At 36.6% G+C, this 15,189-nt stretch overlaps 1 protein-coding gene across 1 annotated transcript in view; it reads right to left on the reverse strand.

Annotated features, from left to right (window-relative positions):
- The window catches only part of CHMP3 (charged multivesicular body protein 3), a 41,435-nt gene that overhangs the window by 12,298 nt on the left and 13,948 nt on the right, over positions 1 to 15,189 (reverse strand). The window contains exon 3 of the mRNA XM_005900364.2: positions 4,878 to 5,057. Coding sequence (XP_005900426.2) covers positions 4,878 to 5,057 — 180 coding nt within the window. The remainder of the gene's footprint in view (positions 1 to 4,877; positions 5,058 to 15,189) is intronic.

Consider the following 15,189-nt stretch of genomic DNA (forward strand, 5'->3'; position numbering starts at 1 on the left):
TATAAATACCCATTTACTTATTAAGTTTATTATTTTATTAGGTATGCTTCTTTTTATTAAATTTATGTATTTTTGCTTTTTACTCCAAAACTAGAGGCCAATGACTGTCTTTACAGTTCATTATTTTATGTCTGGTGCCCCCAAATATATCTGGCATATAATAGTGGCTAAAAGAAATGGATTTATTACATGAATTATAATTTTTCTCTTTGTAGCTTAAGCTACCTACCTGAGAAGACTGCAGAAGCTTCTTATGAAACTCATACTTAATCCAACCTCTCCACTCTCTTCCCTCCCTCTCTCGTAAAAAGAGGAAAGAGATAAGGAAGAAAAGGGTGGTGGGAAGAAGGCGCTCTGAGAAACAATGCAAGGAACATAAAAAAAATTTTTTTAAGCTATTAAGGAGGTAGAGAAGGAATGGACTAGGAGTTAGGGTTAGTAGATGCAAACTATTACATACAGAATAGATGGAAAACAAGGTCCTACTACCATATGGCACAGGGAGCGATATTCAATGTCCTGGGTAAACCATAATAAAAAAGAATGCATATTTTAAGACTATCAATAAGAAATATTATATTCAGGAAATAAGAATAAAATGATATTTTTCAAATAAAGATCAGAGAACTCTTTTCCAAAAATTAAAATTAAGATAGATAAATTCAAGAAAAGAAATAAAAAATAGAGAAAATTTAGGAAGTATGTTCAGAAGGCAGAACACAAAGACAAAATTGATGATGGTAACAAAAATTATATTTAGAGCCCACACATATAGCAATTACCAAGGGCCAGGCACTGAATTAAGCCTCACAACTACCCTATAAGGAAGGTACTATTATTATTTCCAAAGTGAAAACAGGAAAGATTAAAAAAAAAAAATTATAAAGGATCAGCCCAGGAAATCTAGCATTTGACTAAAATCTTTTCCTATCAGAAAGAAACAGAAAATACAGTGGAAATGAAATGATCACATTAACATACCCAAGACTTGAAAGACCAAGGAACACAAAGGATGGAACTCTTTGTCTTTTAGAAACCCGTGTGGAAACATGTGCAGAAGAAACTACATGAAGTCTTGGATTCTCAGGGGGGAACATAGGGTGAAGTCGGGGATATGGATGAAGTAAGGCTAGCCAAGATGCTTGGATGGGCATATTAGTTTTGACATACCCATTAAGAATGAGTGGAGATGCCAGCTATACCCTACAAGTCAGGCCTGAAGATAAAAATCTGGAAATCAATGGCGTTTAAAGGCACGAGGTTAGATGAGCTCACCTACAGGGAGAAAGGAAAGATGGAAAAGAGGAGAGGAGCTAGAAAAGAGTATTTTAACATAAGTATCAAATAGCAAATATTTTACTTTGCAGGTGTGATAAAGCCACAAAGACTATATATTTGAAACAACAATATATGTTGTTATGGGTATATATTTAAAGAATAACAATAACCCTGTATACGAGACAGCAAAAGAGACACTGATGTATAGAACAGTCTTTTGGACTCTGTGGAAGAGGGAGAGGGTGGGATGATTTGGGAGAATGGCATTGAAACATATATAATATCATATATGAAACGAGTTGCCAGTCCAGGTTTGATGCACGATACTGGATGCTTGGGGCTGGTGCACTGGGATGACCCAGAGGGATGGTAAGGGGAGGGAGGAGGGAGGAGGGTTCAGGATGGGGAACACGTGTATACCTGTGGCAGATTCATGTTGATATATGGCAAAACCAATACAATACTGTAAAGTTAAAAAAAAAAAAAAAAAGAATAATAGGCTCTTAACTACGCTGTTTGTGTGTTATGTTCACTATTGGAAGTACATGCTACAAGAGATTTTTTTCATGTAGATTAGTGAATATTTGTGAGCTGTAATTCCTTGAAAAGATATTTTGGATTCAGTATATAGGAAGAAAAGGTGAACAGAAGAGCATGATCAAGCCCACTAGTTCCCAGAGACATGTTATAACATTTCTCAAAAATTAAAAAGTCTAAAAAAAAAAAAAATTAAAAAGTCTGACAAGGACTGATGAAAAGGTTCAAAAAAAGAACCCTCATCCGCTGCTGGTGGGAACACAAATTAGCCTCTTTGGAGAGCAATTTTGCAGTTCTAGTAAAATTTAAACCCAGCTATTTTTAATGCAGCAATTCCACTTCTGAGGATATAACTGTCCTAAAGAAACACATGTGCAAAAGTGAAGACATTCAAAGCAGCACTGTTAGTAATAGTAAAAACTGAGAAAAGCTTAAGTGTCCATCAATAGGGAAAAGAAAAATAAAATGTGATACATTCAAAGGATGCAATACGACCTAGGACTTAAAAACATGTATTTATCATCTCAAAACATACTCATCATTAAGTTGGTATGGTAAATATCATACCAAAATATATTATTATATGGGTATATTTCAACCTTACAATGATAAATGGCAAACAATGCAGAATGAAACACAAAATATAATACCATTTTTATATATTTTAATAGTTATGATAATGGTTACCTCTGGGGAGACTGAAAGAGAAAGGAATGGGGTTGGAAAGATATATCAGAGAAGTTTCAAGTTTAGTAATACTGCTTTCTAATATAAAAACTGAAGCAAATATAATAAATGTCAAATTTTATTGGTTCTGGGTGTTAGGTACATGTGAAAGTCACTCAGTCTATCCGACCTTTGCGGCCCCATGGATATACAGTCCATGGAATTCTCCAGGCCAGAATACTGGAGTGAATAGCTGTTCCCTTCTCCACAGGATCTTCCCAACCCAGGGATCGAACCCAGGTCTCCCACATTGCAAGTGGATTCTTTACCAGCTGAGCCACCAGGGAAGCCCAAGAATACTGGAGTGCGTGGCCTATCCCTTCTCCAGTGGATCTGCCTGACCCAGGAATCGAAGCAGGGTCTCCTGCATTGCAAGTGGATTCTTTACCAGCTGAGCTACAAGGGAAGCCCTTGTTAGGTACATAAGCATCCAATATATTATCTTTGCAACTGAGGAGAAGAGTCTATGTATGCTATGCTATGCTATGCTAAGTCACTTCAGTCGTGTCCGACTCTGTGTGACCCCATAGACGGTAGCCTACCAGGCTCCCCCATCCCTGGGATTCTCCAGGCAAGAACACTGGAGTGGGTTGCCATTTCCTTCTCCAACGCATGAAAGTGAAAAGTGAAAGTGAAGCTGCTCAGTTGTGTCTGACTCTTAGCGACCCCATGGACTGCAACCTACCAGGCTCCTTCATCTATGGGATTTTCCAGGCAAGAGTACTGGAGTGGGGTGCCATTGCCTTCTAGGGCCTTATTCATAGGAAGAGAAAACGCAAAATAAGCTAAACATTTTCTGATGTTGATCCACTAGAGGAAATGCTGAAAAAATTTTAAATAATCTTATTATAGTCAATTGAACACGTACCTTTTCAGCTGGCTGCAGAAAAAAACAGAAGTGAATATGAAGATTTCACTGATGGCTGTAAAGTGTATTTAGTTTTCAAAATAACAGTAAGATTACACTGTTTCTCTCTGGTACTGAATACCTGGCTTGTCCAAAAGGCATATATGTAGGTTATTTATCCAATATTTAAACAGCCTAAATACATCACTTTAGGGCTGAAATAACACAGTTTTTAAAACTTAAGAAGCTACAGTATAAATAGCTCATTTTTTTTAAACTCTTTCTCAATTCATAGATTATTTCTTCAGTATCTGGAGAAAGAAACTGATATATTCACTATTAGGCATAGTAAAAATAAAAACCCACATCCAAATGTTAAAATTGAACATAAAGAAACACTTTCAGAGCCAAATACAACCAAATAATGAATCAGGCACTCATGTGGCACCAGCCTCTACACTGAAACATTCAAGTCTTCTAATTCTTGAATGTGATGTACTCATCAGAATAGTAACTGACAGAGTTGAAGATGCTGTTTGTTTTTTTTTTCTGGCCACGCCATACAGCTTGTGAGATCTTAGTTTCCGAGACCAAGGCTTGAACTTGGCCCTGGCAGTGAAAGCATGAGGTCCTAACCATTGGACCACCAGGGAATTCCCTGAAGATATTCTTTAGTGGAAAAATTTCCCTGTAATTTCAGAGTCTGTACTCTGTCAAATTATCTGACAGTCATTTGCTGCCATTCATTCTCAAAGAACTCTAGTTCTGGGTTAGGATTTCTTCATTTAGCCAAAATTAAGTAAGAAAAGAAACCAACTGGATGTAAAATGTAACCTATGCCTCAAGCTGTCAGTGACCTGGAGACAGATGCCTGTGAAAGATGGCAAACCATATTATACTGGATCCTGAAAGCTAAGTAGATTAGTAGGTTTCTTCTTAAATATTATGAGTTAAAAAAAAAATTAAGTCCATATGTATGCTGAATACCTAACACAAGGCCAGCAGGTTCCTAAGATGTAAGAAAGCCTCAGGCTGAGAGCCAGAGATGAGGAAGAGAAGGAGGGGAGTAAAAGCCAAAGCCAAGCTTAGACTATTTAAAATCCTACTTGAGGCAGCTCTGGGTCCAGGACAGAGGAAGCTCTTTCTTTGTCCTCTCTCTAAGGCCTGGGCCCACTTCTTATTCCTAGGACTCAACCTTCAGGTCATTTTTCAACACTGTTCACATGAGGAAATAGTCTAAATTCTAAATGAAGCAGGTTAAGCTGTAGACGTTCCCATTACTTCAACAACACTGGCAAAAGAAAATCAATAACAGTAAAATAAAAAATGAAAATAGTAAGTATTATTTTGCATTCGTGTAACTCCCCACCTAAGACAATATAAAGAGTAAATGCCAGAACTGAGACTGTTCTTCCTATTCAAGGAAACTAGTGTTAGGATATGGCAAGAGCCTCAGTTAATGAGGTGGTTGTAAGAACTGCTGTCTTACCCAGCTGGTTCTTCATCCCCATGAGCACGGAGTTCATGTGCGCTTTGGATGCATAGAGCTTGCTCACGGCCTTCCTTGACCTGATCATCTCCTTGGCCAGAACCACACAGACATCCTTCTGACCCTTCTTGGCAGCATCTTTCACAGATCGTTTCACTTTTTCTTCTTCTCTTTGGATATCTAAATTTAGAACAGAACACAAAACACCAAAAGATTAAGGGTAAACCAGGAGATGGCATCACTGACTCAATGGATGAGTTTGAGCAAACTTGGGGAGATACTGAAGGACAGCGAAGCCTGGCGTGCAGCATTCCATGGGGTTGCAAGGAGTTGGACATGACTTAGTGACTAAAGAACAAGGAGATTTACTAGCACTGAAATCTGTTCTCATTGTGATCTAAATGTGTCAAGTAGGAAACAGGAGGATATAAACCAAATAAAAATAATAAATTATTTCTAATATTATTTCCAATATCACATTAAAGCAATATAAGTTAAACAGAAAAATAAATCCTATTACACCAGACAAAATTTCAAGACTGCTTTTGCAAGCCCATTCTAACGTCTGTTGGTACTGGTATTAAGGAACCTGCAACTTAAGGAAAGCCTGAACATGCTAAAAGTATTACAAAACAGCGTGATGACTTACTGACATACATCATGAAATGATCATGGTAAGTTTAGTTAACATCCATCATCTCATACAGATACAAAACACAGAAAAACATTTCTTCCTTGTGATAAGAACTCAGGATTTACTCTCTTAACAGCTTTCATATATAACATACAGCAGTATTAATTATATTTATCCTGTCATACATGACATCCCTAGTGCTTATTTATCTTATACTGGAAGTTGGTACCTTTTGACCACCTTCATCCAATTCTCACTCCCTGCAAACTCGACCTCTGGTGACCACAGATCTTATCTCTTTTTCTATGAATTTGCTTGTTTGTGGTTTTTTGAACTATAAGTGACCTATAGCACTATGATAGGTCCTGGTGCACAGCAGAGTGATTTGGTGTTTCTGTACATTACAAAATGATCACCACAAGTCTAGTTACCACCCATCATCATAAAAGATATATTATTATTATTGATTATATTTCCCACTCTGTACATTTCATCCCTGTGATTCATTTATTTTGTAACTGGAAGTTTGTACCTCGTGATCTCCCTTATCTGTTTCACTCATTCCCCTGCACCCCTCCCTCTGACCACCGTTTGCTCTCTGCTTCAATAACTGTTTCTGTTTTGCTATGTTTGTTCATTTGTTGTTTTTTAGATTCCACATATATGTGAAATCACATAGTGTTTTCTTTGTCTCATTTCACTTAGCATAATTCCCTTGAGGTCCATCATGCTGTCACAAACAACAAGATTTCATTCCTTTTTATTACTGAGTAATATTCTAGCATGTATATGTATACACATACAACATCATTAGCTATTCATCTATCATGGGTACTGAGGTTGCTTTCATATCTTGGCTACTGTGAGTAATGCTGCAGTAAACATAGGGATGAATATATCATTCCAAATTAGTGTCTTTGTTTCCTTTGGGAAAATACCCAGACATGTAACTGCTGCATTATATGGTAGTTCTAGTTTTTTGAAGAACCTCCGTGCTGTTTTCCAGTTGCTACACCAATTTACGTTTCCATCAATATTGCACAAGGGTTCCCCATTCTCCCCATCCCAATCCAACAATTTTTATTTGTTGTCGTTTTAATAATAGCCATTTTTCACAGGTGTGAGATAGTGTCTCACTCTGGTTTTGATTTGCATTTTCCTGATGATTAGTGATGCTGAGCATCTTTTCATTTGTTTGTTGGCCATCTGTATGTCTTCTTTGGAAAAATGCCTATTCAGGTTCTCTGCCCATTTTTAAAATCAGTTTTATTGCCTATTTGAGGTTTTTTATGTTTCTATATAACTTTGAGATTATTTGTTCAGTGAAAAATGCCATTGGAATTCTAATAGGTACTGAAATCAATCTATAGATGACTTTGAGTAGTATGGTTATTTTAACAATATTAATTCTTCAAACTCATTCACATGGTATAGTTGTTTGTGTCATTTTCAGTTTATTTCATCAACATCTTACAGTATTCTGAATACAAGTTTTTTACCTCCTTCATTTGATTTACTCCTAGGCACTTTATTCTCTTTGATGCAATTGTAAATGGAATTGTTTTCTTAACTTCTCTTTCTGATGGTTTGTTGTAAAAAAACATAAGATTTCTCTATATTAATTTTGTATCCTACAACTTTATTGAATTCATTTATTACTTCTAATAATTATTTGGTGGTGTCTTTAGGGTTTTCTATACATAGTATCATGTCATCTTCAAAAAGTAACAGTTCTTCTTCCTTGCCAGTTTGGATCATTTTATATCTTTTTCTTGTCTGATTGTGTGGCTAGGACTTCCAAGGCTATGTTATATAAAGAGCGCAAAAGTGAGCCACCCTTGTCTTGTTCCTGATCTTAGAGGAAATGCCTTCTTTCAGCTTTTCACTCTTGAATATGACGTTGGCTGTAGGCTTGTCATATAGCCTTTATTATGTTGAGTGATGTACCTTCTCTAGTCCCTTTGTTGAGTTTTACATCATAAATGGATGTTGAATTATGTCAAAAGTTTTTTCTGTATTTATTGAGAGGACTGTATGATTTTTATTCTTCAGTTTATTAACGTGGTATATCACAACGTATAATTTGCATAAACTGAACCATCCTTGCGTCCTTGGGATAAAATGCCACTTGATCATGGAGTATAATCCTTTTCAATGTACTGGTTAATTTGGTTGCTAATATTTTGTTGGGAATTTTTGCATCTATGTTCATCAGTGATACTGGCCTGTATTTTTCTATTTTGTGTGTGATATCTTTGTCTGGTTTTGACATCAGGGTGACGCTGGCCTCAAAGAATGAGTTTGGAAGTTTTCTTTCCTATTCAAATTTTTGGAATAGTTTGAGGACAGATGTAAACTCTTCTTTAAATATTTGGTAGAATTCACCCATGAGACCATTTGGTCCTCAACTTCTGTTTCTTGGGAGTTGTTTTCTTGCTGATTTAATTTCATTACTGGTAATAGGTCTATTCATATTTTTTATTCTTCTTGATTCAATCTTGGAAGACTCTATTTCTAAAAATTCACCCATTTCTTCTAGTAATCTGTCCATAGTAATCTCCTATAATTCTTTGTATTTCTCTAGTGTCAATTTTAAGTTCTACTTTTTCCTTTCTGATTTTATTTTATCTACTAGGCCCTCTCTTTTTCTTGACGAGTCTAGCTATGGACTTTTAAATTTTGTTTATCTTCTCAAAGAACCACCTTTTACTTTCACTGAACCTTTCTAATGTTCTTTAACTTTTTCTATTTCATTTATTTTTTCTCTGATCTTCTTTATTCATTCCTCCTACTAACTGGGTTTGCAAGTTATTTATCCTAGTTCCTTTATTTGAAATTTTTTTCTTATTTCCTGTGGTAGGCTTATATTGCTATAAACTTCCCTCAGAACTGCTTTTGCTGTATGCCATAGATTCTGGATTACTGTGTTTCCATTTTCACTTGACTCCACATAATTATTTTTTTCTTTTCTTTTGCTGCACTGCATGGCTTGTGGGATCTTACTTCCTCAACCAGGGATCAAACCTGGGCCCTAGGCGGAAGAGTACAGAGTCCAAAACACTGGACTGCCAGGGAGTTCCCTGACTCTAAGTATTTTTTGGTTTCCTCTTTGAGTTCTTCAGTAACCCACTGGCTTTTGGGTAGCATACTGTTTAGTCTCTATGAGTTTGTGTTTGCAGTTTTTTCCCCTTTGTAGTTGATTTCTCACAGTATTGCAGTCTCATAGCATTGTAGTTAGAAAAGATGGTTGATAGTCTTTTGATCTTGTTTTGTGGTCCACTGTGTGATTTATCCTGGAGAATGTTCCATGTGTACCTGAAAAGAATATGTATTCTGCTGCTTTTGGATGGAATGTTCTGTAAATATCCAATAGGGTTTGAAATAAAGAGGTGTGAATTTCCAATTTTGTTCTTTTTCAATGTTTATTTTTTTTGCTCTCTGGAATCCCTTGAGATCCCATATGAAGTTTAGGACAGATCTTTTTCCATTTCTTCAAAAAACTTTATTGGGATTTTGATAAGGATTGCATTGACTCTATAGATCACACTGAGTGCTACGACATCTTAACAGTTAATTATTCTAATCCATGAATATAGGATGTCTTCCCATGTATTTATGCCTTTAATTTCTTTCAGCAATATCTTATAGCTTTCATCATAAGCCTTTCACCTCCTAGGTTAAGGTAATTCCTAAGTATTTTATTTTTGGTACTATTATAAATGGCACTGTTTTCTTAATTTTCTTTTCCAGCTACTAGCATACAGAATAATACAACTGATTTTTGTTTTGTATCTTGCTACTTTGCTAAATTCATTTACTAGTTCTAATAGTTGGGTTGTGAAATCTTTAGGGTTTTATACATGTAAGATCACATTACTGGCAAACAGATAATTTAACTTCTTCATCCACAATTTGAAAATCTATCCTGGATAATGTACCTTGTGCACTTAAGAATGTATATTCTGTTGTTGTTGCATTGAATATTCTATATATTGTTGGGGGCCAGAGTGAGGTACTCCGCCCATGGCAAAGGTCATGAGGAAGGAGGCTCGACATACGCAAAGGCGGGATCGAGCCTCAGGAGTCCCCCTGGAACTCCTCGAGCATCTACCCCCATAACCAGAGCCTGCCTACTTTACTACTTTGTGCTCTTACCTACACCTCTGACTTTACGGGGGGCTGTCCCCCACCACCTCTTTCGGAGAAGGAGTTAACCTAGAGCTCCAGTCAATAAAAACTCTTGGGTGTGACAAGAGTGTTTTAACCTACAAACTCCTCTGAAGGTTCTCTAGCCTGCCTGACAGGCTCCTCCGGCCACATGTGATTGCTCACAGCCTCCCAACCGTGAGAGGCACAAGATGCTTTAAACCCTCTAAAAACAGGTTCTTTAGAGAAGTTAGAAAACTATAAGTATAAGTATAGTGGGCTGATTAGAAATTGTATTGGTGAAGGGTTTTTCATTTGTTGAGCCAATGTTTGTTGCTAAGTCTCCATATCCCCTGCCCTTACACACATTAATGAATATATAGAATTAACCTTTGATATTAATCACGTTAGACCTTAGGCTAAGTAAATTCTTTCCTTAACTAAAACCCACTACACCCTCACCCTGTAGGAATGTAACTTTATTTGGGTGGCGTCTGTTTTGAGAATAATCAGCCCTGGAGAAATAAGTGTCCTGATTGACTGACCGCTGTCACAAGGAGAGGGTCGTAAATTGTCAGCAGGCCCCCCTGGCCAGAAGATGATGTAACACCCCTAAGACCTCTGTATACATTTGTGTGAAGCACCTGACTTTAATAAAAGTCAGGACTGCTGTCCCCACGTGACTTTTGTATAACATCTTAGTGTATAAAAACAGACTCTGGAAAATAAAGAATTGGGATCAGTTTCTCGAAATACTGGTCTCCCCATGTCGCTCTCTCTCTCTCACTCTGGTTGAGTCTCCATCTGGAGCGCGGAACCCACCATGCTTACTAATTATGCCTGGGCTTCTAAGATCCGACCGGGGAGGCCTCAGTGTCTCCTCTCCTTCGGGAGAACGGAAGGACGCCTGCGGCCTACGTAAGTGGTGCAAGCTTCTTGTCTTGAAGTTTTATTGGTCCCCCGCGTAAACCAAGCTACTCAGCCTCTTTTCTCCACTGAATTTCCCTACTGAGCTATCCTCATTCTATCACTCTTTATATCTTTAATTAACGTTTAATTAAGCAATTATTTCCTGATCTTCGCCGATGCCGTCTCTCCTTCGAATACCCTGGATCAGCCGGGGCTGGTCCCCGGCAATATACGTCTCTTGGATCTAGTTGATTGTTGTGTTGTTCAAGTCATCTTTGATCCTTACTAATTTGTCTGATTGTTATATATTCACTTTTGGAAATGAGTTATATTAAAGTCTTCAACTACTGTTGTAGAATCTACTTTCCTTCATATATTTTAACCATGTGTCATTAGGTGCATAGACGTACGTAACTGTTACATCTTATTGTGTTAAAATATAATGTCCTTCTTTGACTCTTATAATCTTTTCTGATTTAAAGTTTATCTTATATTAGTACAGCAACCTCCATCCTTTAAGTTACTATTTCCATGGCATATCTTTTTTCCTTTCTTTCACTTTCAAAACCTATTTGTATCTTTGGATCTAAAGTGAATCTCTTATATACAGGACACACTAGGGTCATTTTCTCCCATTCTGCCAAGATCTATTTTTGATTGGAGAATTTAATTTATTTACATTTAAAGTAATTAATATGGGAAGGAAATCTTTAAAAGAGAAGATATATGTATACATATAATATACATAATATACAATATGTATACATTGTATACATATATGTATACAATGTTGTGTTAGTTTCTGTACAGCAAAAACTAACACAACATTGTAAAGCAACTATATGCCAACAAAAATTAATTTAAAAAAAGTAATTACTGATGAGCAGGAGCTTAATTCTTCCATTTTGCCTCTTTTGTCTGTAGGTCTTACAGTTTTTTAACTTTGATTTCCTACATTATCTTCTTCTGTGCTTATGTGTCTTATTTCAAGTTCCTTTTCATTTGCTTTTGAGTATAATTTACAGCTACTTTCTTTGTGATTATCATGGTAAATGCACTTAATATACTAATGTGATAACACTAATTTGAATTTATATGAGCTTAACTTTAATATTATACAAAAACTTTACTTCTTTACAGTTTTGTCTGCACCCCCATTCAGTTACTAATGTCACAAAAGTACATCTTTCTGCACTATATGTTACAAAATAAAGCCTAACATATTTTTAAATGCACAAGTTTCCTAAATCATGTGAAAACAAAAAATGAAGTTACAAACCAAACTTACAAAAATATTAGCTTTCAAAATTGCCCATGTATTTATCTTTAATGGAGATATTTATTTTTTCATTATAGCTTCAAGTTACTATCTATTGTAACTATCTACAGTAACAGTTTGTTACTATCTATCAACCTGAAGGACATGCTTTAGCATTTCTTGCCAGGCAGGTCTAGTGATAACAAACCCAATGAGCTTTCGTTTAAGTAGGACGGTCCCTCCTTTGTTTTGCTGGATATAGGATTCTTGATATACAGGTATCTTCTTCCAGCACTTTAAATATATAAACTCACTTCCTTCTGGCGCTCAATATTTCTGATGAGAAATCTGTTGAAAGTCTTATTCAGGATCCCTTGTATGTGACAAGCCATTTCTTGCTGCTTTAAACATTCACCCCTTGTCTTTCTATAGTTTGATTATAATATGCCTTGGCATGGGCCTCTTGAGTTTATTCCACCTTAGAGTGTGTGGAGCTTCTTGGGTGGTTATATTCACATTTTTCATGAAATATGTTAAGTTTTTATCTTTATTTCCTCAAATAATCTCTTTGCACCTTCTCTCTTTCCTTTCCTTCTGGGACATCCACAATGTGTATGCTGCCCCAACTGATGGTTTCCAACAGGTCCCTTAGGCTCTGTTTGCTTCATTTTTTTTTTCCTTCTGTTCCTCAGGCTTGACCCTTTCAATTGTACTATTTTCAAGTTCATTAATTCTTCTGCCTGCTCAACTCTGCTTCTGAATAACTCTAGAAATTTTTTCATTGAATATTATATTTTCCAAGTGCATAATTTCTTTTTGCTTCTTGTTCATGTTTTCTGTCTCTTTACTGATACTTCCATTTTGCTTATTATCATTTTCTTGACTTTGTTCCACCTTACTTTAGTTCTTTGCATGTCTTTAAGATGGTTGTTTTAAAGTCTTGTTTAGTAAATCTGTCAATCTGGTCTTTATCAGGAAGTTTTCTGTTCATTCCTTTCAATGGTCCATACTTCCCTGTTTTTTTTTGATACCTTGTGATCTTGTTGCTATTTTGAAAACTGGACATTTAAGCTTTTTAAGATGATAACTCTGGAAATTAGATTTTCCTACTTCCCCAGGGTTTAACAGGCTTTTTTGTTTGGTTTTATTGCTGTAGGGTATCTCTGTACTGAGTTCATCCTGAGATGTAAACTTAGCCTTTTCAGGTCTTTTCAGAACCTGTGTATTTCCCTGGGCATGCACAGTGACCACCTATATTCCTCAGTACATGTGGTTGCTTCTCTTTGTTATTTTTAAAATATTTTATTTATTTGGCCATACCAAGTCTTAGTGGTGGCATGTGGGATCTACTTCCATGACCAGAGATCAAACCCAGGCCCTCTGCAGTGGAAGTACAGTGTCTAAGCCACTGGACCACCAGGGAAGTCCCTGTGGTTGTTTCTGATTGTCTTAGTCCTTGATGTCAGGGATGTAAAATGGTACAGTGCTGTGGAAAATGCTATCATGGCTAAAATTAGTATCTAAAATTAAATACAGAATTAATTACCACTTGACCAATCTTTCCCTCTCCTAATGCCCACCACCCCCCCCAAATTTATTTAAATACAGAATTAATTACCATGTGACCAATCCTTCCCTCTCCTAAACCTTCCTCACCACCCAGCAACCACAAGTCTGTTCTCTATCTCTGAGTCTGTTTCTGTCTCATAGTTATGTTCATTTGTATCATAGCTTACATTCCACATATAACTGATATCCTATGTACATAAACTGATGAATGCAAACCATTTAAAAATATACAGTTCATTGATATCAAGTACACTTACACTGTTGTACAGCCATCACCACTATGTCCTGAACTTTCCCTCCATCTCATGTTGAAACTCTGTTCACATTAACAGTGACTCTCCATTTTTCCTTCTTCACATTCCCTGGTAATCACTATTCTGCTTTCTTCTCTATAAATTAGACTCAGTGTAATCAGAGTATTTGTCCCATTGTGTCTGGCTTATTTTACTTCATAATGCTTTCATGACTCATTTATGTGCTAGCATGTATCAGAATTTCCTTCTTTTTAAAGACTGAATAAATATCCCATTGTATGTATATACTTCATTTTGTTTATGTATTCATCTGTCAGTAGAAATTTGGGTTATTTATACCTTCTGCTATTGAGAATTATGCTGTTATGAACATGAGTGTACAATTTATTTAATCTGACTTCCATAAAACCATTTCTTTATAATAGGAAGAAGTTTATTTAGGTGTTTTTTTTTTAAACGCTTAAAACAACAAAAATTTATTCTTTAATTCTGGTGAACAGAAGTCTAAAATCAAAGTATTGTTGGACTTCCCTGATGGTATAGTGAATAAGAACCCACCCGCCAGTGCAGGGGACATGGGTTTGACCCATGGTCCAGGAAGATTTCACATGCCACAGAGCAACTAAAGCCTGTTCACAACAACTACTGAGCTCACCCTAGGGCCCATGAGCCATAACTACTGAGTCAGTGTGCCACAGCTAATGAAGCCTGCATGATCTAGAGCCCACACTCGGCAACTGCTGAGCCCGCCTGCCACAATTACTGAAGTCCATGCGCCCAGAGCCTGTGCTGCACAAGAGAAACCACTGCAGAGAAGCCTGCTCACGACAACTAGAGAAAGCCCACGCCCAGCAACAAAGACCCAGAGCAACCACAAATAAATATATAATAAAATCAAGGTGTTGGAAAAGCTGCATTTCTTCTGGAAGCTTCAAGAAAGAATCCATTTCCTTGCCTTTTCTAGTTTCTAGAGGTCAAATGCATTCCTTAGCTTATGTCTTCTTCCTTCATCTTCAAAGCAAACCATTCCACCATCTGGTTCTGTGGTCACAACTCCTTTCCTCAACATACTGCTTCCCTTTTATAAGGACTCTTGTGATTACAATGGGCCCACCCAGAGAACCCAGGATAATCTCCCCATCTCAAGATCTCTAATCAAATGTGCAAGTTCCTTTTTGCCATGTAAGGTAACATATTCACAGGTTCTGGGTATTAGGACATGGACATCTTTGGGAGGCCATTATTCTATCATAGAACGTGAGCACCTGCTTTGTTTCCAACACGAACCTAGACTCTAGGATATCAGAGCTGAATGAACATGGTCCCTTCCCCTTGAATAGCTGAATTTCAGGCTCCAGGAAAGATTTACTTCTTTTAAAATGTAAAGTTTCTTTGAGTTGATTATATCTTATTTTTCTTATAATTAGAAAGCAAATAATTAGAGCTATAAATAATATAAACTATGTTTTCTGCATGTAGATTCAGCTTATTTTTATGAACTAATGCAAAATACAGCAACAGGATAAGAGACATAAAATAGTA

This window comes from Bos mutus, chromosome 11 (genome assembly GCF_027580195.1).
Source record: "Bos mutus isolate GX-2022 chromosome 11, NWIPB_WYAK_1.1, whole genome shotgun sequence".
Taxonomy (NCBI): Eukaryota; Metazoa; Chordata; class Mammalia; order Artiodactyla; family Bovidae; genus Bos; species Bos mutus.